We start from the raw sequence: 26,578 nt of genomic DNA on the forward strand, positions 1-26,578 counted from the left end.
TGAATTTCCCTCTGAGTACTGCTTTTGCTATATCCCAAAGGTTTTGAAGTGTTGTGTTTTCACTTTTGTTCTAAGAATGTTTAAAATTTCACTTTTGATTTCTTCTATCACCCAATGGTTCTTTAGTAGCTTTTGTTTGTTTGTTTGTTTGTTTGTTTATATGTATTTACTCATAGCATAGTGGATTACACATTGGCCCGTCAAGCAGAAGATCAGCAGTTCAGAAGCCCCAGCCGCTCCACGACAGAAAGATGTGGTTTTCTACTCCCATATAGATTTAGCTTTGGAAGCCCACAGAGGCAGTTCTCTTCTGCCCTACAGGGTCACCATGAGTCAGAACTGACTTTATGACAGTGACTTAAAATTTGTTGACTTATTTTTTTGTCCTTGTCTATGTTCTATTCTGGAATATTATCCATATGTTGAAGAGGAATGTGTGTTTTTCTGATACAGGGTGGGGTGTTCTATAGATCTACATTAGGTTCAGTTTGCTTATAGTTTTAATGTTCTTAGTCATTTTATTTTTAGATATTCTGTTTGTAATTGGGAGAGAGGGCTTTCTACTCCTGCAAACAGTCACAGTTTCAGAAATTCACAGGGGCAGTTCTACCCTGTCCTACAGGGTCACTTTGCGTCAGTATTGACATGATGGCAGTGAGTTTGTTTGTCACTGAAAGTGGTGTGTCTCATCTATTTTGGAGTTGTCTGTTTTTCACCTCACATTAGTATACGTTTCGTGCATTTTGGTGTATTGTTGTTAGGTACATATATATTTATAATTGTTCATATCTTCTTGGTGGATTGACCCTTTTATTATTCTGTAATGTCCTTTATCTCTTGTAATATGATTTTTCTTTCAAACCATTTTCCAGACATCATACCACTCCATAGATCAATTACATCAAGCATTGCTGTACAATTGCTACCACAGTTTCAAAACATTTCTTCCTTCTTGTTCTCCTTGATATCCGCTCCCCCGCCGTACCCTCCAGGAACCCTTATTCTAGCTATTGTCTCCATAAATTCACCCATCCTGAGTTTCAGATACTAAAAGAGCATAGAAAAATACAGAGCAGAGGGACAACATACAACAGAGATAAACCCCAATATGAAAAAAGAATAGGGAAAACACTAAAACCCAGATCAAGCCCAAAATCTATTAACAGGGAGATAAATAACCAGGTATTAACTGTTCGAGTCAGATTTATCATTTTAATCTACTATAGTCATCTCTCCAATACTCTCTGTTTGGTAACCAGGTTATTCCCATCCTGCGATGATGTTTAGAAGGAAGTGACTGCCAGATTATTAGGCTTATTCCCTGTGCTTATCCTGCAAATATATTTGGGGTTTTTGTTGTCATCCATGGCCTTCTTCAAACCTGAATCTCACAATTTAAGTTCTGATACTATTCCCTCCTTCAGATTTGGATTATATAATTTATAACCTTTGGAACACGGGTGTTAGTGTGATTCTTCCATGTGGGCTTAGTTGGCATCTCACTCAGATGGCTGTTTGTTGGGAAACAAGCCTTTAAGACTCCAGACACTATTTATCTGACAGCCAGGCACCATCTAATTTCTTCACCACACTTTACTATATATAGCACCCCTCTCCTCTGCACTTCCTTCATGAGGGCAAGTATGAGCAGGGCCATGCAGTAAAAACCAGTTCTTACACTGAAGCCAGGATTAACTGCAAGCACACAATCTATGTTCCTTATGGAGTTTCTGGGGAGAAATCTACACTGATTCTTATGAAAGCCTGTTGGTGTGCTACATTGTGTTGTTCTCTTCCTGCTTCCAGAATTCTTTCTCTCTTTGGATTTCTATTACAATATACAATATACAACAGGGAGTTGATACTTTTTGTGTGTCCTTGGATACAAAATTGGAGTTCATGTAACTTTCTGCATCTGCAGGCTTGGTGGTCTGTTCAGATCTGGGAAATTCTCTCTGATTATCTGTTGGAAAATTGTTTCTGTGTCTTTATTGCTGATATATTGTTACTGTTGTTAGTCAGTCAGAGTCAGAGCAGCCCTGTGCACAACAGAAGGAGACTCTGCGCAGTCCTGCGGCATCCTCACAATGGTTCTGATGTTGGAGCCAGCCCATCTTTTCCAGGGGCTTCCTGTCCTTCGCTGCCCCTCTACTTTACCAAGCTTGATGTCCTTCTCCAGGGACTGATCTCTCCTGACAACATGCTTATGAGGTGATTGAAAATACCATGGCTTGGGTCAAGTACACCTTAGTGGACATTCAGTCATTTCAAGAAGTAACAGAGAAGCAAGAACCAATAGTACTAAAGGAAGAAGTTCACCCTGCACTAAAAACATCAGCCAAAAGGAAGAGCAAAAAGACAAAAGCTGTCAGAAGCAAGGAAATAATAAAGATCTGGGCAGAAATAAATGAAATTGAAAAGCAATAGAAAGAATCACCAAAACTAGAAATTAGTTCTTTGAAAGCATTGATAAAATAGACATACATCTGGCTACATGGACAAAAGAAAGGGGGATGGGGACAGAAAGGGCAAATAATCAAATTGGAAAATGAAATTGGTGATAATCTATAACCAATCCAACAGAAACGAAGCCCTAAAAGAAAAGAAATGAAGCCCTAACTGATTACTATGAAAAATTGATCTCCAACAAATTTGAAAACCTTGATGAGATGCATAAATTACTAAAACCACTACCTACACAAACTGACATGCATAGTTGGACATCTTAAACAGATCCAATAGCAAAGAAGAGAATGAAGATTAAAGACAATGAAGATAATACTCTGCTAATTACAATAACAACAAAAAATCTAGGACCCAATGGCTACACTGGAAAATTCTACCAAACATTCAGAGAAACATTGACATAAATTCTACTCAATCTCTTAAAAAAACACAGAAGAGGAAGGAACCTTACTTTTCTCCTTTTATGAAGATGGCATAACCCAACAGCTAACCCGGTCAAAGATAACACACATACAAAAGGAAAATTACAGACCAATGTCTCTTACAGACATAGATACAAAACATTTCAACAAAATTCTAGCCAGCAAACTTCAATAACAACCCCCACAAAATCATACACCAGGATCAAATTACATTCATAGCAGAATTACAACCTTAGAAAACTAATCGGTGTCATATGCTACATAAATAAAGCAAAAGAAAAGAACTATATGATCGTATTTCTACAGAAAAAATTTGTGACAAACTCTAGCAAGTGTTCATGATAAAATTCTCAGCAAAGATATAACAAAATAATAATTTATAAATTATCAAGGGCTCATGAGGGAGGAGGGAGCGGGAGAGAGGGGGAAAAGAGAGGACTTGATGCAAAGGGCTTAAGTGGAGAGCAAATGCTTTGAAAATGATTAAGGCAAAGAATGTACAGATGTGTTTTATACAATTGATGTATGTAACTGTATGGATTATGATAAGAGTTGTATGAGTCCCCAATAAAATGTTAAATAAATAAATAAATGCTTACTTTTTTTTTTAAAGAAAATTCTCAGCAAAATAGTAATAGAAGTGAAATTTCTCAACAATTGCAGAACCAGGAGCCAATATTATATACCGTACTCTGTGGGAAAACTCACAAAATGCAATGAAGGCAGAACGAAAAGGAAATAGCACAGGACGGGTTTCTAAAGAGAAATGACAAAAGTTCCCTGCTTCCATTAAGTTTCCAGTGAGTCCCCTCCGACCACAGCTGAGGGGTGTGACTAGCCCTGTTATCAGTCAGTGAGCATTGGAACGTTGATGATGGCAGACGCAGTCAGGTCAAAACGCCCTATTGACCCATCCATCTAAAGCTATTTCGGTTTGGGGGGTTTTGTTTTTTAATGTAGGGGAAATACATGTGGATTGAGCTCCTGGTGAATCCTCACTGACCATGGGCCAGCCCTGGTGTGAACCTAGCAAGATGTGAACAGGCTTGCTAACATGGAGAATGCATTGGAAAGTGGATTGTTGCAGATGCAGTTAGGGTAAAATTTAGCCCCCTACCATTTCACTGAGGAGCTCTGGTGGTACAGAAGTTAAGCATTGGACTTCTAAGTCATCAACAGCTCCTCAGGAGAAAGACTGGACTTTTTAATACTGCAAACTGGTACAGTCTCAGAAATCCACGGGCAGTCACAATGAGTCAGCACTGACAATGGTAGTGAGTTTGTTTTTTTGTTCTAGCTTTTAATATTTCCTGCTTTCTTTTTGATTGAAGTGTTTTAACCTGCTTTGCTTTGTTATTCTTGTTAGTTAGTTTGTTAATGTTTTTCTGTACATGAAATCCAGGATCGGTGCATCTATAGAGAGAACAACTAGAGTAATGGTTCCTTGGGAGCACGGTAGGAGGGAGGGGGGTGGAAACGTGAGCTAATAACGAGGAGTACAAGAATGAAGACAATGTTCTAGAGCCGTGGTGATGAGTGTGCAACTCTTCTCAATGAGATTGAACTATTGAGGTGTGTATGTGAATTATATGCCAATAAAACTTTTTTTTGAGGGGGATTTCCCTCTGTCCCTTCTCTTCTTCATAAAGGTTTTAATTATTATGGTAAGTAGTAGGGAGAACCAAACCCACCTCACTGCTGCCTCGCACTTGAGTGCCTTGATGGGCAGCGGTGCTGTTCAACCACTGGGGAGGGGAGAGTACAGTAGGTCTGCAGAGGTGAGGGAAGAGGACGGGCTCTATGGACATGCTGACTCTGAGATGCAATGGAACGCTGAAGTAGAGAGGTCTGGAAGGCTGATGGGTATTTGGTCTACAGCCCCAGATAATGTCTGGGAAGCCAATACAGATTTGGGAGGTAGCAGAATCCAGGTAAAAACAGAAGCCACACAGGTGCTTCCGGTCTCTGTGCTGGAGGGTGAGTGCACTGAAGAAGAGACCTTTAATGGAAGTCTAAGTAACCCCAACAACTAAAGGATGAGCATAAGACCAAAAAACCTACCCCCCCCAGAAGTGAGTCATAGTCATCAGTGCACTTCAAGTTAATGAGAAAATAACTGTCAAGATTGTCATATTTTCCTAAATATTAACTGTAGAAATAAAGACACTGAGAAAACATGGTTAATTTTATCTAGATGAATCATATTTGGAGACAAGATTTCTTCAGCTTTTCCAAAAGGAAATGCAAGTACCATAAATACATTAAAAGTTATTCAACCTCGCTTTTTATGAAGATGGCACCGAAGGCAAAGAAGGAAGCCCCTGTCACTCCCAAAATGGAGCCAAAGCAAAGGTGCTGAAGGTCAAGAAGGCTGTGCTGAAAGGTGTCCAGGTCACACACACACAGAAGATCCACATGTCACCCACCTTCCAGCAGCCCAAGACCTTGAGGCTAAGAAGACAGCCCAAATACCCTCAAAGAGTGCCAACAAAAAATCATATCATTGACTGCACACCTCCATGATAGGATCGCTGAAGACAAATGGGTGCATAAGCAAATGTGGCGAAGAAAGCTGATGGTGCCCGGCTATCAAAAGAGAGTGTCTGGGGTCTTAAAGGCTTGAAGGTGAACAAGCGGCCATCTAGCGCAGAAGCAAAAAAGCCCACATGGAAGAAGCACACCAGCCAGTGCGATCACGAGGTGCCAAAGGGACCAGATATAAGGCATCATGCAAAAAAAATAGATATATATGTATATATATATGTGTGTGTGTGTGTATGCCATACTGAATGAAGGGGGAAGTGCAGAGTGAAGACCCAAGGCCCAAGTGTCGGCCACTGGAGATCCCCTCATAGAGGGGTTTAGGAGAGGAGATGGGATAGTCAGGGTGCAAGGTAGTACCGATGAAGAACACAACTTTCCCCCAGATCCTGGATGCTTCCTCCCCCCAACTACCATGATCCGAATTCTACCTTGCAGGGCTGGATAGGGCAGAGGTTGTACACTGGTGCATATGGGGGCTGGAGGCACAGGGAATCCAGGGTGGATGATACCTTCAGGACCAAGGGTGTGAGGGGCGATGCTGGGAGAGCAGAGGGCGAGTGGGTTGGAAAGGGGGAACTGATTCCAAGGATCCACATGTGACCTCCTCCCTGGGAGATGGACGGCAGAGAAGGTGGGTAAGGGAGACTCCGGATAGGGCAAGATATGACAAAATAACAGTGTATAAATTACCAAGGGCACATGAGGGAGGGGGGAGTGGAGAGAGAGAGGGGAAAAAAAGAGGACCTGATGCAAAGGGCTTAAGTGGAGAGCAAATGCTTTGAGAATGATTGGGGCAGGGAATGTGCGGATGTGCTTTATACAATTGATGTATGTATATGTATGGATTGTGATAAGGGTTGTATGAGCCCCTAATAAAATGTAAAAAACGACAAGAAGAGGGAAAAAAAGAAAATGATTAGGGCAAAGAATGTACAGATGTGCTTTATACAATTGATATATGTATATGTGTGGATTGTGATAAGAGTTGTATGAGCCCCTAATAAAATGTTTATAAAAAAAAAAAGAGCGCCCCCAGAGGAAGCAAGTTGACCACTATGCCATCATCAAGTTCCCTTTGACCACAGAGTCTGCCATGAAGAAGATTGAACACACTTGTGTTCATTGTGGATGTCAAGGCCAACAAGCAACAGATCAAACAGGCTGTGAAGAAGCTCTATGACACTGACGTAGTCAAGGTCAACACCTTGATCAGGCCAGATGGTGAGAAGGCATATGTGCGACTGGCTCCTGACTATGACGCTTTAGATGTTGCCAACACAATCGGAATCATCTAAACCGAGTCCAGCTGGCTAATGCTAAATATAAACTTTTTCAATATATATAAAAAAGAAAAGGTATTCAACCTCAATAAATGATTGTGAGGGACCTTCTACCACCACAAAGCTAAAAGCTGAGTGCATCTTTGAGACCAGCATCCCTGCACTGAAAAGCTTCTAGATCCATTGGCGATTGATGGCAAGACACATGGATATCTCCAAGGAACACTAAGCCCACAAATATGAAATGGAGACAAGGAATGCTCCCCTAACACCTGAGCCAAGAGAGAGAGAGAAAACCTCCAGCAAGAACTGGCCATCTTACTTTGGACTTGTAGCCACTTACATTATGAGAGCCACCTTAGGCTGTTGGCTGTCATACTGTAGTGTCTCACATGTTGCTGCGATGCTGGAAGCTATGTGACCAGTATTTCAAATACCAGCAGGGTCAGCAGAGTGAACAAGTTTCTGTTTTCAGATTAAGACTACGCAGAAGGATGTGGCAGTCTACTTTTGACAAAATTGGCCACTGAAAACCTTATGAACAGTGGTGAACCATTATCTGGTAGAGTGCAGGAAGATGAGTCCCTCAGGTTGGAAATCACGCAAAATATGACTGGGGAAGAGTTGCCTGTGCAACACAGTCGACCTTAAGGATGTGGATGATGGAGAAATGCTTCTCTAAGACCTGCAGTCCCTACTGTGGCATGACTCAACAGCTGCAAAAATCCATAAATAATTGAACATGAGATGTATGAAGTAGAAATCTAGGAAAATTAGAAATCATAAAAATGAGTGGAGCACCTAAAGATTGTTTTCCTAGGCATTAATGAGCTGAAATGGCCTAGCCCTGGCTATTTTGAATCAGATAATCATAGGATCTAGATTTCTTCACCACATTTGCTCATATGCCCATTTTGTCTTCAGCAATTATCTGGGGTGAGGGGGTGGGGCGAGCATCACAAAATGCCAGTTCATTAGAACAAACTGTACTTGTATTCAGGAGGGTATGAGTTAAGGCCCAAGGTCCATCCACAACATCAGTGTATTGTCTTATAAATATATGTACATAGGCCAATACTTCTACAAAAAACCAACTTTCATATATATATAATGGAATACAATGCATACCTAAAAAACAGTGATGAAACTATGAAACACCTCATGACATGCAGGGATCTGGAAAACATTGAGTGAAGTTAGTCAATCACAAAAAGGCAAATACTGTATGCGCCCACTGCTATAGGGACAAGCTACAGGACAGGTGCAAGCTCAGGCCTGTAGGACATCCAGTCTGCTGGCCAGGGAAGCCAGAAAGCCTGGTAGAGAGCCTGACTGGTGCCAATGAACCATGAAGGTCACTTTTGTAACAGGCTCCTCATGTCGGCCTTGATCAGATTGTCAAAAGAAGGGGAGAGGAGGGTGACCACTTACTGGCTGCCATGTGAAGTTATGATGAGGTTCCCCCAGACTGGCAGACATTCCTATCAAAGGAATGAAGGATACTGATGGGAAAGTTAAGTCAGGAGAGGGGAAAGGGAGCAGACACAAGTGGAAGAGGACAAGTTCATGTCTGTTGGTAGAAAAAGGGGGAGGACCAACTGCCAAGTGAGAAAAACAATGACTAACACCACTTCTAAGGACCCTAAGGGGAAGTATGCCTGGTAGTATGCACCTAAGAAGCCACATTGGCCCAAGTTTCTGTACACCCCTTGGGGACCCAGGTCAAGGGCACTGAATCCTGGCTCTTTAGTCACACAGCACACTCCAAAAGCCGTATCAGAGGGATCTCATGTGGAAACTCTACTAGGTTAACTATATTCTACCTCAAACACAACTGTAACCTGAGGACTTAAGACTGAAATTACCTGGTGTGTGAAGAGGCAGGAGACAGCTCTCCCAAGAGTATGGAACAGTAGGTGGATCAACATTGACTTAGTACATCAATGCCCGACTTGGTGTGTAAGATGTGTATTATTCTGGCAAACCTATGATTGAATTGTCAATGAATATTATTATAAATTTTATCTGATCACCAATTCTCATTGTTTGTGTAAACTGCATCCAGCTACATAATAATTTATTCTGTACCAGTAAGTCAATATTGATCCACCTACTGTTCCATACTCTTGGGATAGCTACAATACTGCTTGATGTGATTGAACTATAGAATGATATGTCTGGATTCACTCCTAATAAAATGGTTTGGAAAAATAGATAAAAATATAGATGACAAGTTTTAGTTGGCCACACACAAAAGAAGATCTGCATTGCCAGGGATGACAAGTTGAAGAGGAGTGGTGTCACACGTATCAACAAAAAGAACATGTTAAGATCTATTCTAAAGTGCAACGCTGTCAGTGATAGGACAGTATCCATGTGCCTACAAGGAAGATCAGCTAATGTAATTATTATTCTAATCTACGTGCCAATCGCTACGGCCAAAGTTGAAGAAACTGAATATTCTCACTGACTTCTACAGTCAAACAGTGAATCAAGATGCACTGATAAACATTAGTTATTGGAATGCAAAAACTGAAAACATAAAAGGTCCAGCAGTTGGAAAATATGGCCTTGTTGATAGAAACAGCACAAGAGATTACCTAGAGAGAATTTTGCAGGACCAAGGACTTGTTTCTGGCAAATACTTATACAGTAGGCAAGTCACTGTACAGTGACTATACTGTGACTATACAGGACTATGCAGTGACTATACTGAAAGGAATACAAAGGCATCAAATTGACTACGTCTGTGGAAAGAGATGATGGAAAAGCCAAAGCATGGTAGGGGTAGACTGAGGAACAGATTCCCACTACTCATATACAAATTCGAGTTGTAACTAAAGAAATTCAAATTCCAAACAAGTCCGTAAGATCCAAAGCACGAGTTTTAGCATATCTCACTTGAATTTTGAGACCATCTCAAGAATAAATTTGATGCAGTGAACACTGATGACAAATTGTCCCTAAGGAGATGCCACTAAGACATGATAAATGAAGAAAGCAGTGGGTCATTAAAAAGGATGAAAAGGCTGAAAGGACGTAAGAGACTCCGAGACTTGCCCTCAAAAGGGGAGTAGTTAAAGCAAACAGAAGAAATGATGGGGTCACAGAGCTGACCAGAAGATTCTAAAGGGCTACTCAAGAAGACAACCTATTAGAATGAAATATACAAACATCTGGATTTAGGAAACCACAAGGGAAGAACACAGTCCGGATTTCTCAAACTGAAAGAAATGTGGGGAGGGGTGGCAGGGAAGAAAATTTCAAGCCTCGAGTTGCAATACTGAATGGGCAACAATTTGCCATGATCAAGAACCGATGAGCTTGAAGGGAGAAGTCTAAGCTGCACTGAAGGTCTTAGCAGAAAAACAAGGCACCGGGAATTGGCAGAATATCAATGGAATTGTTTCCAAAAACTGATGCAGCACTAAAAGTGCTCACCTATGTCAAGAAATTTGGAAGACAGCTGTCTGGCCAAACAGCTGGAAGAGATCTTTATTTGTGCTCATTACGAAGATGATCCAACAGCGTGCAGAAATTAACTAACAGTATAATTAATATCAGAGGCCAATGCAATTATGCTAAAGATAATTCAAAAATGGTTCCAGGGGTGCACTGGCAGATAGCTGACAATAATTTAAGTCATATTCCAATGAGAAGGTAGAACTGGGGGAAACTATTGCTGACATAAACCAGATCTTCGCTGAAAGCAGAGAATACCAGAAAGGAATTTGACTGTGTGGATCATAACAAGTTATAGATACCATTAAGAAGAACAAGAATTCCAGATCATTTAATTGTGTTCATGCAGAACCCATACATCGACCAAGAGGCAATCACTCTATCAAAACAAAAAGATCAATCAGAAAAGGTGTGTATCAGAGTTATAAACTTCCACCAGACTTATTCAATCTATACGCCATGCAAATAATCCAAGAAGATGGACTAGATAAAGAAAAATATGCCATCAGAATTGGAAAAAAGACTCATAAACCACTTGCCTTACCCAGATGACACAATCACATTTGCTGACAGGGAGTTAAAACACTCATTGATGGAGATCAGCACAGATTATACCTCATCACAAAGAAAGCAAAAATCCCCACAACGCTACCAAGAAGCAACAACATGCTAAACGGAGACAAGAGTGAAGTTCAGTTATGGAGGGTTTCGTTTGCTTGGCGCACGGTCATTGGCTACAGAAACAGCAATGAAGAACTCAAATGACCAGCCGCATCGGGCAAATCCGCTGCAAAAAGACCTCTTCAGAGTGTTAAAAGGCAAAGATGTTTTTTGAGAACTAAGGCTTACATGATCCAAACCACGGCATTTTTCAGTGGCCACATATGTACATAAAAGGTGGTCTATGAATAAAGAAATGATGCATCTGAATTACAGTGTTGGAGAAACATATTGAAGTTCCTGTGGGCTGCCAGAAGAACAAATCTGCATTGGAAGAAGTACAGCCACAATGCTTTTTAGAAGCGAGGATGGTGAGATTTCATCTGATGTATTTTGGACGTGTTATCAGGAGGGATGTATCCCTACAACTTGGTAAACAGAGGGCCAGCAAAAAATAGGAAACCTTCAATGAGATGGGATGACAGTAGTGGCCGCAATGAGCTCAAACACTGCAACCACAGTAAAGATGGTGCAGGCCGAGGCAGTGTTTCATTCTATTGCACACTGTGAGTCAAAAGTGATTCAAATCCATCGAATACCATAAAACTTTTATACTTTTTGAACTAGCAATTCCCAGTCAATTGAGCCCAGTCAATCTGGGGACTAAGTCTTGTGCAATTAATTCGATATATGCAAAAAATATACATAAGAATGTATGTACCAAAAGAAAAAAAAGAATGTATGTACCTTGAGGCTTCCTCACCTCACCCCCATTACCATGACCCCAGTGCTGCTTGTCAATTCAGACTAGACCGGAACATGGACACAGGCATGGGAGCTCATGACACACGGAATCCAGGGACAGGAGTGGGGACAGTGACACCAGAAGGGTAGGGGGAAGTGGGGGAGAAGAACGGAGAGAGGGGGAACCGATGCATAACCATACACCACTCTATAGGGGGAAGGGAGACAGCAGTGGATGTGAGAGATGAAAATTATAACAATGTACAATGTATCAGAGGGTTCTCAGGGTATGGGGGTGGGTGAAGGGAAAATTTTTTAAAAGAGCTGACACCATGGGCTCAATAGAAAGTAAATGTCTAGAAGGGAATGAGGACAATATATGTACAAACATGCCTGATTCAACAGATGTATGGATTGTAATAGGAGTTGTATGAGTTCCCAATAAAATGATTTAATTTTTTAAAAAAAGAATGTATGCAAATGATTTCCACTGTGGCATTTTACATTTCTAAAAATTTGAACATAGGGTTATATGGGAATAATTAAATTGTGCTCCATTCAAATTGATGGCATGCACACATGAAAATCATGTTTTGAATAATTAAACAACTACTCTAATGAGAAAATGCTCACTATATATTGAGATATGCATGGAAATTTTAATTTAGTATAAATACATAAACATACACACAAAATAGAAGAGAATATTATAAGTAAATAAGAATAGTGGTTTATCTGGTGATAGAATTACAAACAAAAACTCCACTTTTTCCTTTCTACATTTCCTTATCATTTTTATCATTTAAATCAACATTCCCAATATTACATCCTAATAGTTTCTTCATACAATCTTTAAAATTTTTCCTTAATACTTCTATTATCCTTAAGAAAATTTTCTTAGATCCCAACTCAAAAAAGCTCCAGTTCTTATACAATGTTGCCACTATTTTCCACACTGATATCTTCAAAGCAGAGGTAAGCAGGGTATAACGGATCAATGCAGGAAGTCCCAAGTAAATAGTGGCACTTATCCAGCCCAGTTAAGTCGGAAGTTCAAAAGAAAATGCATAATATTCTGTATGGACTGATGTGGCTCTGTGCCAGTTTTAAACCGTTAACTGCCATTCGAAACCATTACAGAGTGAATTCTTGGCACCTCTGCCAACTGTCAGCAGAAAGGCAATTCTGCATCTCATTTTCTGAGAGGGAAAAAAAAGGATATAAAACTTTTTAAAATGTTCTCATTGGTAGTATCGATGAAGAACACAGCTTTCCCCCAGATCCTGGATGCTTCCTCCCCCCAACTACCATGATCCGAATTCTACCTTGCAGGGCTGGATAGGACAGAGGCTGTACACTGGTGCATATGAGGGTTGGAGGTACAGGGAATCCAGGGTGGATGATACCTTCAGGACCAAGGGTATGAGGGACAATGCTGGGAGAGTGGAGGGTGAGTGGGTTGGAAAGGGGGAACTGATTACAAGGATCCACATGTGACCTCTTCCTTGGGAGAGGGACAGCAGAGAAGGGGGGAAGGGAGACTCCGGATAGGGCAAGATATGACAAAATAACGATGTATAAATTACCAAGGGCATATGAGGGAGGGGGGAATGGGGAGGGAGGGGGGGGAAAAAGAGGACCTGATGCAAGGGGCTTAAGTGGAGAGCAAATGCCTTGAGAATGATTGGGGCAGGGAATGTATGGATGTGCTTTATACAATTGATGTATGTATATGTATGGATTGTGGTAAGAGTTGTATGAGTCCCTAATAACATGTAAAAGAAGAAAAGAGAAAAAAATGATTAGGGCAAAGACTGTACAGATGTGCTTTATACAATTGATGTATGTATATGTATGAACTGTGAAAAGAATTGTATGAGCCCCAATAAATTGTTAAAATAAAAAAAAATGTTCTCACTTTGTCACATAATAATTTTATTTGTGAAATCTGTGTTCTTCTATCACTTCCTAATGTGAACTTGCTTGCTGAATGGAACAGAATCGTGACTCACAGGGGCTGACAAAGAAAATATGTTAGTGATTATATCAGAATACTGAAAATGATAAGTTTTTTGTTGATGAATAATTTTGTAGAATCAAAAGACATTCACATCCACTAAAATGAAATCTTTCCTAAGGATCCTGACTGGCTCAGAATTCTGCCAAAATCACTTGATAAAAAGCCAAGAAAATGCTCAAGAAAAAGAAGCTATTGACTAAAATGTTTTATTTAAAGTTTTGACAATTTTAACATATGAATGGCAAAATGACAACCTAAATATTATGTACACTGGATATGTACACATTATTTTTAAAGCCTTTCATGCTATTTTATTATTTTTCAGAAAAGGTGATTCACTATTTGACTCTAGTCTTTATAGCTTTTAAGACTGTTCCTATAAACAAAGTCACATATTTAAAATTTTAAGAATTAGATCCTCTGTCCCTACTTTGTTGTTCCTAAAATATTGCCAAAAGCATAGGTAAGAATTAGTTTATACTAGCCTTCATGAAGTGATCACTGAAGATATGATTGCTACAGCAAAGTGTGGTGAAGAAAGCAGATGATGTCCCGCTATCAACTGAAATAGTATCTGGGGTCTGAAAAGCACCCATCTAAGTGAGGCATCAACTAAGTCCACATGGAAGAAGCACACCAGCCTGTGTGATCTGAAGATGACAATAACAAAATCCAAATAAGATGACGGGAAACGTAGGAGCTAAAATTGTGAGCAGCCAATTTGTAGACAATGCTTCTAGGCTATGTGTCGGATTTTCAGCGACTTCCTCCTCCCAAATGGGGAGCGGAGAACTTCATGGTCTGTTCTTAGTCTGGAAGCTCCACGGAACCCTGTTCACTGTGGGTGACGCTGCCGGCATTTGAAATACGAGCGACATAGCATCCAGCATCAGAGCAACACACAAGCCACCAAACACAAGTGGCTTATAACTATAAATAACCCGTGGATCACCTTGAGAAGAATGGGAACTCCAGAACACTTCATTGTGCTCATTCGGAAGTTGAACGTGGAACCAGAGGCAGTTATGTACATGAAACAGGACATACTGCATGGATTAAAATCAGGAAAGCGTGCGTTAGGGCTGCAGCTTCGCACCATACGTGTGCAATCTGTGTGCTGAGCAAATCATCAGAGAAGCTGGATTACAGGAAGAAGGATGTGGCATCAGGGTTGGAGGAAGGCTCATTAACAACCTGAGTTATGCAGATGACACAACCTTGTTTGCCAAAAGTGAGGAGGACTTGAAGCACGTGCTGACGAAGATCAGGATTGCAGCCTTCAGTGTGGACTGCAACTCAGTGTAAAGAAGACCCAAATCCCCACAACTGGACCAATAGGTAACATCATGATAAATGGAGAAGAAGCTGAAGTCATCAAGGATTTTGTCTTGCTTGGATCCACAATCAACGATCATGGAAGCAACAGTCAAGAGATCCAAAGAAGTGTTGCACTAGGTAAGTCTTCTGCACAAGACCTCTTTAGAGTATTGAAGAATACAGGTGTTACTTTAAGGACTAAGGGGTGCCTGACCCGAGTCATGGAATTCTCCACTGCATCCTATGCATGTGGAAGTTGGGCAATGAATAAGGAAGACCATAGAACAGTGGTTCTCAACCTTCCTAAGGTCGCAACCCTTTAATACAGGTCTTCGTGTTGTGCTGACTCCAACCATAAAATTATTTTCGTTATTACTCCATAATGTTAATTTTGCTACTGCTATAAATCATAATGTACATATCTGATATGCAGGATGCATTTTCATTGTTACAAATTGATGTCACCACGCCAGGCAGATAATCCTATGTGGGCATATCTGCATGTGGGCGGACCCGCCTGGAGACGGATAGAGGAGCAGTCTTGGTTCCTAAGACCATTGGAAAGATGTGTTTTCTGATGGTCTTAGGCAACCCCTGTGAAAGGGTCGTTCGACCCCCACAGTGATCACGACCTACAGGTTGTGAACCGCTGCCATAGAAGAATATATGCATTTGAATTCTGATGCTGGAGAAGAATATTGAAAGTACCATGGACGCTAAAAGAACAAAGCCATCTGTATTGGAAGAAGTAGGCCAGAGTGCTCATTAGAGCAAGGATGGCAGGACTCCGTCTTACCCACTTTTGACATATTGTCAGGAGAGACCAGTCCCTGGAGAAGGATATGTTTGGTAAAGTGGAAGGGCCGTGAAAAAGAGGAAGGCCCTTAAGGAGACAGAGTGACACAGTGGCTGCATCAATGGGCTCAGCCATTGGAACAATTGTGAGGATGGCGCAGGGCCATGCAGTGTTTCGTTCTTTTGTGCACAGGGTTGCCACAGGCCAGAGCGGACTTGACGGTACCCAACAACAACAATTAGAGAAGACTATGGAGGACAGTGGCCCAAAATCCATCTGCAGAGTCACTGCCTGACTAAGCCCCTGGGAGATCCCGTCTGGCCGCAGTCCAGGGACTCCAACTGCTTGGCTATCAGACAGAGATTGTTGCAAGCCTGAATATGGTGGATGGAACTATGGTGTAGTATGATACTTGATCAGCTGACCTCCCACATGACTCCATCTGAATTTGCTCTCTGGCTTATTTTAATATTGCTGGTGGGTTTTTTCTTCCTCTTTATTTTTTACTTTTTAAAATTTTATTTATTTCTGTTTTGTTTTCATTGTTTCTCTTATATTTTCCAGTTTATGAAACACCGAAGAAGTGGATGGATGCATAGAGACAATAACTGATGCAATGGTTTATCGGAAATGGTGGAGGATAGTGAAGGGAATTGGGGAGCAAATAATGACTGTGGGAGGGGGAGAGTGCACAAGACCTGATTGTGATAAGGCATATGCAACTCTTTTTTAAAAGCAACTTAACTCTGAAAATGTATGATGTGAATTTTATATCAATAAAACTGGGAGGGAAAGCATTACTTTTATAATAAAGGAAGACACATAAGTCAGTGAAGAAAGAAAGGGGAATGAAGAAACATGCTAAGCAAGTTGATTAGCAAGATCGGCCATTTTGATTTCGATCCCCATCTCATGCAAGCCAACAAACTATCTTCCAAATAAATCAAATGTTGGGTGGGAGGGAGATTGTAAGGGAGAAAAAAAGTTCTCTAAATGAGAAAAAAAGAAATTGCAAAGGAAAAGATAGTAGATTGGAACACTAATATGCTATACCACAAAGCAGAGAATTTACCAAAAACGAAATAAAACAAGTACTAAAATGTTAAAAAGTTAAACTTCACTAGTATGTAAAGAAATACAAATTAAAACAAGGTGCCATTTTAAATCTCCAATTGTCAAAGATTTTTCAAACAACAATAAATTCTGATGAAATTGGGGGATTGGGTGGAATTCTCATTCCCCATCAGTTTAGGGTGTAAATTGGTACACCTTTTCTAAAAACCCAATTAGCAACACTTAATGAGCTGTAAAATGTTTACACCCTTTGACACAGTAGTCCATTTCCGGGAATCTAAGAAAACAGCCTAAAATAAAGACAGCAACTTCTGCACAAAATTTGTATCACAGCATTTTGGATAACTTTACATTATTTTGTTGCATGATTGAGTAGGAAACTAAATAAACTTGGAAATAAGATATAGATTACTTGGAGTTATTTTCATCAAACTATTATAAGCTTGCAGGATGAGCATCTCAATGTCATTAAAAACTTTTTTTCGAGAATCTTTTAAATGACATAGAAAATGTCTGTGATAAAAAGCTGCATGAAAAACACAAAACTATACCCATAAGGCATGGAATTTTGACATTTTTATACATTAAATTTTCCTTTAGTCTACTTGTTTAATATTATCACGACAAAGCAGCTGGCTGCTCACTAACTATGGAGGGCGTATGTGGGATAGTCTGACCCTATGTGCCACATAAACAGTATGTGACCGGACCATTCCAACACTTGAGCAACTATATCTATTGTGTTCAAATATACATACATAAACAGCAGGGATTTATTTAATAATCAACCATGAGTTCCCTGAGTAACACAAGATTGGCCAGCAAAATACATGTCATGAATATGAGTGTTCATGCATGCACATTTTTAAAAGGCTAGAAGGAAGTATGTACTAAAATACTTTTCAGCAGTGGGTTTCTAAGTAGTGATATTCTAACTAAATAGAGCAGACCCTAGGTACAAACATTAAGATCAATTAACGTAAAATAAAAATGAAAATGCCCTTCCTTCCGCCTTCTCACCAGTCATATTTCAAGGGCCCATTCACCACATGTAGCTAATGGCTCTGGTTTGGGATAGCACACACATAGAACACTCCCACGGTGGCCCAAAGTTCGTTTGGACAGTGTTGTAGATTTTTACGTTCTTCTTTATTCTGTTTCCAAATATAATAGGCATTGTAGTAGAGATCCCTCGTAAACAGAAAATAAACACTCAGAGAAAATCAAATGAGGTTAACAGAGGAGACATTCATTCACCTTAAATGTGCCCTGAGAAACCACACTCTAGAGACTTACTGGATATCCATTGGGGGGGGGGGGCAGGGGAACCAGAGGTCACAAGCACACTGGAAGAATAGAAAAGGCTACTAAGAGACATGGGAATCATAGGCATTCTGAAGAAAGCAAAGGACACAGACTTTCCAACAGCGGGTGGGGAAGGAGGTAATGACAGCAAGAAGAGACAGGTTCTTGTCTCCCCCACTCACCAGCCATTACAGCTGCTGACCGCTGCGCTGGCTCAAAAGGACATTTCCCCCGGCCACTCTCAAGTCTTTCAACCTGCCGGAAACTGGACACATCCTACGGCCAGAAGGGTGCAATTGGTTTAGGGGTCACAGGGAAGGTTTACAGAGATGGTCAGAAGAAAAGCCCAGTTCCCCATTCAGCTCCCATTTCCTGCTACCACTCCCATATTCCCAGTCTACGATCCTGACCCCTGACCCACAGACCCATCCTGCCTTTCCCATCTCGGGACCCTTCTTTTCCCCAGTTCCTTTTCCCTCAGTCTCTCTAGTACCCCAAATCTACATCCCCTGAGCAAAGAACACCTAGGACGGCTTTATGAAACACTAAAAAGTAGACAGGCAGATTTCCCCCTGAAAAATGGGGGAAGTTAGAGGATGTGCAACAGGAGAAAGGGGCCCAGGGAAGCAGGTAGGCCTCCTGATGGCTGGAACCCTGGAGAAAAATAAAGAAGAGTGTCACCTCATTGCACTCCGAAGTCCCGGGGCCTAGATGAAGACAGGCCATCCTCTCCCTGCTCCCACCCCAGGGAGGAGCTAGAGCCAGAGCCAAGGACACTTCCAAGGGAGGGAGAAAACTTGCCAAGTCAGTGAAGACTGGCCTACGGCTCAGGGCAGAATGTGAAGTTTGGGTAGGCAAAGGGCTCCTCACCCACGGGCGAGACATGCGTAGGAAGCAGGAATGTACGAGTTCCACCAAAGTCAGCCAGAAGTGATCTTAACCTGGCCTCCGGCACTTAAGAGACTTCAAGATGACACCTAAAGATGGATATCAGGGACAATTTCAACCGAGATCTGAGGAGGTAATTAACTGTGGCTGGCTGCAAATCAAAATGATGACACAAAGTGCCAGGCATGATATCGCTAGTTCATAAATAAGATGGGCATATGGTATGGCTGGGCCCTAAGTGCTTCGATATTAGTGCGACTAGCAACAGGGCAAGCAGTGCAAGCCCACCAGCCGCTGTGTGGGAGAACGACGAAGCTGCGAGCGCCTGTAAAGTTTTATAGCCTCGATCCCCTTCATTGGGTTGCTCTGAGTCAGGATCGACTCAATAGTAATGGATTGTTTTGGTCTTAGTTTGGTTTAGTGTGAAGTATCCTACTTGCCCATGCTCATTTTTCCTCTACTTTACAACATGGCAGGCCAGATGTTATTTTACTGAGAAAGCCTTGAAGGTGGCCTGCTAACATTAGATGTGATCTGAGTCCCCACAGAGAGAATATTGGGTCAAGAAAATCTACTGATGTGAAAGAATGCAAGTACTTCACCTCCGCAGGAGTGGAAATACCCTACCCCAAGAAGGATGGATGGTAATTTTGTGAGAGACTGCTAAAATGTTGGGTACTTGGGAGGTGGGATGAATACCTGTTGGTGCCCTTAACTCTCACTAAAACTATTACAGTGACCTCCTGTTTGCTGTGTCATGTAGGCTCACCTCCCATGCACTCTACACGTCCACCCCAGATGAATATATCTAGAGTATCAGTCATGCTTTGGTAATAATTTTTTATATATAATAAATTTTTGAGCAAGAGAGTGGCAAAATGGTTCATGATTGCCTGGAGTAAAAACTCTTTAGACCAACACACATTTCTTAAAATGAATTCTAATCTGTCTAAACTGGATCCTCAATATTCCTTTTTTTTTCAATATTCCGTCTTAACGCCTTACACAACTCTCTTATATTTTACCAAGAACTAAAAGACTGCGCTATTCTAAGTTCTCATTCAAATTAATCTTTATACACATTTTTATATTTTGACTCACTCCGTTCCTTGGAATACTGCATTCCCGATACTCTTAGAATGCTGTGCCACTTGAGTCCCTCTTCCTGACCAGTTGTTCATGGTCGCCTTCGGTCACTGCTCTCCTTTCTCACCCCAGGTGTGTATCTTAAGGCTCTGTCCTTAGACCTTTTAACATGGTTCTCAGAGATAGTCATCCTTACATTTCCAGCCACAATGTCTCTGGAGGTTGTTGTTGTTGGGTGCCATTGAGTCAGTTCTGACCCAAATCGACCCTACGCACCACAGAAGGAAACCCTGTATGGTCCTGTGTCAGCCCCACAATGGTTTCTATGCTTGAAACCATTGTTGCAGCCAAGGTGTCAATTCATTTCCTCGAGGGCTGTAGTAGTTACATAATTCCATGTCAACCTGATAAATAAGTGTAGGGGTAGAGTCTAGCCTGTCAGTCAGGTCAAAGCCTGACGAGGTCGCCTTGTGGGATTCTGGGAACTTGCCTCTATGAGGATTCTGGGAATTTCCTCTCTCTCCATTTTCACCTTCCTGTTGATGAGACACATTGAGCCACGCTGAGAACCTACAAGTGCCCTCAAGATGGATCCACTGCCATTGGATCTACAAGACTTTGTACCCATTGACCTGTGATCTTCCTGCATTCTGCATCATTGCATGTTGCTGTGTGAGTCTGAAGAGGGATTTATGGACTAGTATTGTACTAATGGACTAATATCAAACTTATGAACTTGATCTCGATTGGGTTGGGACATTTTCTTTATAATTACTCTTTGACATAAAGCTCTTTCTTATACATATATGAGTGCTTCCGGATTTGTTTCTCTAGCCAACCCCGGCTTAACACAAGGCCCTTCCCATTTTTGGCTGCCCCTCTACTTTACCAAGCATAATGTCTTTTTCCAGGGACTGGTGTCTCCTTTGGACAAGTATATAAGATGAAGTCTCACCCTCCTTGCCTCTAAGGAGCACTCTGGTCATATTTCTCCCAAGACAAACTTGTCTGTCCTTTTGGCAGTCCATGGTACTTTCAGTATTTTTCCCCAGCACCACAGTCCAAAGGCATTGGTTCTTCTGTGCTCTTCCTGATTCAGTGTCCAACTTGCACACGAGGCAGTGGAAACAACTGTTTCTACTTAATCCTCAAAATAACATGCTTGCTCTTCAAAACTCCAAAGAGGTCTTGTGCAGATTTACCTAATTCACTCTTCTGATCTCTTGACTGCTGTTTCCATGAGCATTGATTGTCCATCCACACAAGACAAAAGTCCTTGACAACTCCAGTCTTTTATCCATTTATCTTGATGTTACATATTGGTCCAATTGTCTGTGTATATCTTTCCCCAAAGTCTCCTCGTTTGACCTCTACCAAACTCAAGCCATGTTTTCAACTGATTGCTGACATATGATTATGTTTAGGGTTATGTAGCTGGTAGAGGCAGCCAAGATTTGAAACCAGCTTTGTTTGGCTCTGCTCTATTGTCCTGTCTGTAGTCCAGCTTGCAGCCGGAGACCTCATCCGACTTCCATTTCTCATGGTGTCAAACCTGCTTCATGTAACAAGGACCATCTTTGTTTCTCTGACTACCTAGGAGAGGCTCTTTATATGTCTGCAACCTGTCAGCTCAGTGTGGACCTTGCTATCCAGCTCTGACGTAAAGGACTTGCCTTCACCACAGCTGGCTTTCAGAGATTGTGCTGATGGACACAACCAAGATACAGCGAAGAATTTAAGCATTCAGATAGAGAACATAGTGGAGTGTCCTTGGCCCTTGCAGACCCCAATTAAACATCTCTTTAACCGCACAGTAATCATATGTTAGCTAGTTAATAGGAGGCTCACTTTTTCAAAGGTCATAAGCCTTCATGACATGATGTCATCTGGGGAAACTACAAGGAGACTAGTTCTGACAGGTTGACTTTTAAGGGCTCGTTGGTGATCTCTGTGAGGCAGATCAGCAATCAGTTGAAAACATGAGCTTTAAATCAAAGAGTAATTATATATTAAGAAAATGTCCCAACCATATTGTGGAAAGGACTCCACGGGTGCCCAACTAATCCCAAGGCCAACTCCAGGGGAGTAAGTAGGGCAATCAAGCAAAGATCATTATGGCGTCCGGAAGCCAGACATGTGAAGATGGTGTGTGACCAAGGAGGGTTTGGAGATATCTGTTGACAAGATCAGAGCGGTAAAGATGACTGCAAACTGCTTTGCAGTCCAAGATCCTGGCCAGAAAATGGAATGGTTCCCCTCCCTCTTCACACTCTACTGAACAGACAAGGAAGCCACTGCAAACAGGACATGCGCTACTTTGTACAAAAGTTTGTTCTCAGAGCCTCTGACTCACTACTGACAACTGAGGGGAAAAGCTAAGGGTCCAAACACATTGAGACCCTGGCTGAGATGTCACCAGTCCCAGATATCCATGTGGGATATATGCATTCCAAGTCTGCCTGGGTTTGGGGGTGGAAATGCCCACAGCTGCTGCAGCAGGAAAGAGGATCCCGAAGAAAATGTGGTTGACGGATTACCCACTGTGAAGCCAGAAGATGCTGCATTAATAGTGACCTCATAAGCTGTGAAAGCAGAGGGTCACAGCGCAGGGGAGTGAGAAAGGGTCCTGAAAGAAAATCACCTGCTATGAGAGGAAGAAACAGGCATAAGCTACACTAATTAATAAATGGACGTGGGCTGCTTGGACAAAACATACCCCAAACCAGGGAAACCTGAGTTCCTGTCTCTGTCAGCCTCTACTGGACTGATCCTCTCCCTATTGCAGTCAGCATCTGTAGCTTCTTTCACCCGCCCCCTATAGCTCCCTTTAAACTCTACACACCTCACCTGCCATAGATAGACCCCCTCCTCCTTCCTCTTATGTCCCTCCCTCAGGGGCAGGCAAAGGTTCCACCCTGCGAGGGCACCCCCAACTCCATGGCTTTTCATGCCCCCCATCAGGATGGCTCATAATAAACCCCACGGCTCCAGGTCCCCCACCCCCAACCCCAAAATAACTCACACTGGTGCCGGCACCCTCTCCCTCTCTTCCCACCCCTGTCACTCACAATAACCCCGCACTTCGGGTCAAAAGCGAAGGTGCCACAAGTGAGGAGGTGGGAGGCATTGGCAATGGCGAGAATCTGGACAAAGTTGTGACATTCGTCCTGAGGGTTAGAGATGGTTAGAGAAAATCAGACGCAGAAGGCACAAGGCAGAGTTGGGTAGTGTCAGGACAGTGAGATGTAGTTCTGGGATTGGAGATGATGGGTGATGGCATGGCACTGAGTCCCTGACTGGGGCCAGGAGATAGGGCACTGTAGGGGCTGACACAGTCACAGCTGGGCCCGGATTCACACCTACCTCCTTCTTGCCTTTCTTCCTACAGTTCCGCCTGTGCGCCTCAGGCACCGTCCAGTCAATCTGAGAAAGGAAGAGTGGCTGATTGTCCCAGATTCCCTCCACCCTTCAAACGCCCACAAGGCCAGGGAAAGTGGACAGTTCCACAGCCTCCATCAATTTGTGAACTTCAGAGACCCCTGGGACATTGGTCTCCACAAACTGGACATCTTTCCCCACTCACGATTAATGATGATGATCAATGTTCATCTTAAAGAAATAGAGCAGAATACATCAGAGTGTACCACATACTCATAGCAGGGGATATTGTTTCAAGAAATGCTGTGTTGGTTTGTGGGGGTTTTTTCAGGACACAGTGGGTATATTGTGTCACATTGTACGTGTATGGCTTATTTACAAATGGTTCTCACAGGAGTTGAAAGCTACCGCTCTAGCGTGTTGTGATTCTAATGGTTCCTCTGTCTGCTCTCACCTGAAACCAAATCCCTGTAGCTTCCTCTCCATCTCCACAGACCTTCTTCACAGCCTCCCAGCATCATGACCCCCATCAACCACAGTCTATACCAGCAGTTCTCAACCTGTCGGTCGCGACCCCTTTGGGGTCAAACAACCCTTTCACAGGGGTCATCTAATTCATAACAGTAGCAAAATTACAGTTGTGAAGTAGCAATGAAAATAATTTTATAGTTGGGGGGGTCACCATAACATGAGGAACTGTATTAAAGGGTCATGGCATTAGGAAGGTTGAAAACCACTGGTCTATACCCTCAGTTACCATCTCCCCAATTCCCTTTCACCAATACTCACCCTCTTATAACCACTGTTAGTTATAATGAAAATCACACACATACACACATCCCATAACCATGGCACTAATCACATGCTCAAGGATCTGGGGTCCTTCGAACTCTCAACTCTCACCCGGCGGGGTGTCTCCCCTAAGAAGGGCAGAGATAAAGCCAAGATGGTGTCCCGGGCGCCGACATAAAGTGTATGAGAAGCAGGATCCACAAGGAGAACTGAGTAATTCTGAATATGAGGGACAGCAAACCGAGTGAGGTAGGAGTCAGCCTCTGGCAGAAAGAGAGAGAGGAATGATATGAACCGTTACATTATAAAGATTGGGTCCACAGGGACAAAACCAAAGAGGTAAACACTGTTTCTTCCAGCTTATTTATTTAGCAGTCATGGGTGGGAGGGAGAACAGAGTTTTGACAGGCTGACCACCTAAGCATCCCTAGAGGCCAGGCGATTTAACACACAACCCCATCAAGTATGCTTTTTCGATAAAAATAGACTAGCTATTAAAGTAGCCCCATAAGCATCAAGTCTGTAATGGATATTCATAGCAAGGAGATATAAAACTTGAAAATACCTACAGAAGGTTCAAATACTCTCTTCTGCTCGTGTTTAATTTTTTATCACTACTTAATAGTAGCTTACTTCACCTAGAATTGAACTGTTTCACTCTGTTCACCAACACGTTGGGATTCTATCTTCCCTCTCTTTCCAACGTTTTGACCCCCTTGCCAGTTCCACCCAAAGTCAAGAGTGGAGTGGGAAAGAGCATGTACTTTGGGAACCGACTGACCTGGATTTAAATGTGGCTCTTCACTTACCAGCTGTAGGAGCCTGTGTGCATTACCTGCCCTGTCCGAAGGTTTCAATGAAGTTACATATGAAGTACTCAGCACTCAGTGCATGCTCCACACACGGGTCTTTCTTCCTCCATCGGCATATATATATTCTGCCCTGAACAATTCTAAAACCCCTATCAGCATTCAAACCTCTTATATGTTTAAAGATGATAGCAAATAAGTCAGCATGAATTTGCCTTTATCACTCAACCTCGGGCTCAAGAGACCCTATCTCTGTAAAAACACAGCTCTAGTCAGCCTGCTCCATCTGCTCATCTCTCCACATGACTGTAGAGGGCCACCAGCCAGTCATTTCTGTGATAGATGGCGCCCCACCTGTAATAGTTAGCCTAAATAAAGCCATTTCATATTAAGCAATCATTCTGCACCAGTCCTAAAGTGCAACCTAAGGCCTTATAGCATTAAAAAACAAACAAACCAAAAAGCCAAATAGCCCCTTGTTCCTAAAACCAGCAAAAGACTATCCTGTACCAGGAAATTGTGCAACCGCAAAGTCTGCTTGCTCGGTTATGCTGCTTAACCGCAAGTTCTGCTTCTGTACCAGCTTGCTTGCACAGCTCAGCAGTTAAATGAAACCTTATGAAAACCCAAGTTTCTAAGCAGGGGGGACCGGCGAGCCATTTTTTTAAGGCTGATGGTCCCTGCACTGCTGCTTCTTCTTCTTCTAATAAACTTTTCTATTTCTTTCAATCTCACATCTCAGTTGTTCTTGTCTGGCTCATGTACAACACACCCACCCATCCTCCCCACGCATATACTGATCTCTGCGCTGTATCCAGCCCACTCTCTTGGGCTTAGATCAGTGCTGGATCATCCCATCTCCCTTGCTACCCACAAATCTACTTCACCGTGCCAGCCAGATCTCTCTGGACCCTAGGCATGAAGCCAGGCTGACAATCTCAACTCCATGTTCTGACTATTGCTCCTGCACATTACTGAACCCCCAGGTTCTGACCAGCCTGCCTGTCTGTTACTGATATGAAGTTTAGATGCAAACATAACCAGTTGTGAGCTTGAGGCAACAGGTTGTGATATCAGCTTCAGTAATTCTGTCTGCCCAAGGTGCTAGCACTCCTTACTCTGAGAAAAAAACCAGGTCCCTCAGCACTGGAGTGCCTACCTCGGCAGAAACCTGGAAATGAGAATCACTCCTGCGACCACTTTTAACTGCGTGGCCTCTGGGGTTCCTTCCACGTCTTTTGAAAGGGCGACTGTCCCTCTTTCCTCCCAAAGACATTACAGATCCTGTCAACCGAATGTTCAGTTAACGCACGGTAGGGAGGCGGGGAGAACGGCTGGGTGGATTGGGCATCTGGAGGATGGGAGCCTGGGTTAAAGATGTGCGGGGCTGGGAAGTGGGTTACGAGCTTCGACCTGTGAACATGGTAAGAGGTTTGGAGGGAGGCTCGCCTGAAGATGGGGACCGAACGCGAAGAGTGGGCATATGGAAATACTGGGCTGGGGGTGGGGGTGGTCAGAAGAATGGGCGGTTGGAA

General features: G+C 42.4%; 1 protein-coding gene across 2 annotated transcripts in view; it reads right to left on the reverse strand.

Annotated features, from left to right (window-relative positions):
• Positions 1-26,578, reverse strand: part of SEMA4F (ssemaphorin 4F) — a 44,389-nt gene that overhangs the window by 17,136 nt on the left and 675 nt on the right. Inside the window, exons 2-5 of one of the 2 annotated variants that reach the window (XM_075556886.1) lie at positions 24,346-24,497; positions 23,428-23,487; positions 23,133-23,231; positions 18,273-18,366 (exon numbers count right to left, since the gene is read on the reverse strand). In XM_075556886.1, the coding sequence (XP_075413001.1) occupies positions 18,273-18,366; positions 23,133-23,231; positions 23,428-23,487; positions 24,346-24,497 (405 nt within the window). The remainder of the gene's footprint in view (positions 1-18,272; positions 18,367-23,132; positions 23,232-23,427; positions 23,488-24,345; positions 24,498-26,578) is intronic. The other variant, XM_075556887.1, reaches the window with a different exon arrangement.

The sequence above is a fragment of the Tenrec ecaudatus genome, chromosome 8 (assembly GCF_050624435.1).
Source record: "Tenrec ecaudatus isolate mTenEca1 chromosome 8, mTenEca1.hap1, whole genome shotgun sequence".
NCBI lineage: Eukaryota > Metazoa > Chordata > Mammalia > Afrosoricida > Tenrecidae > Tenrec > Tenrec ecaudatus.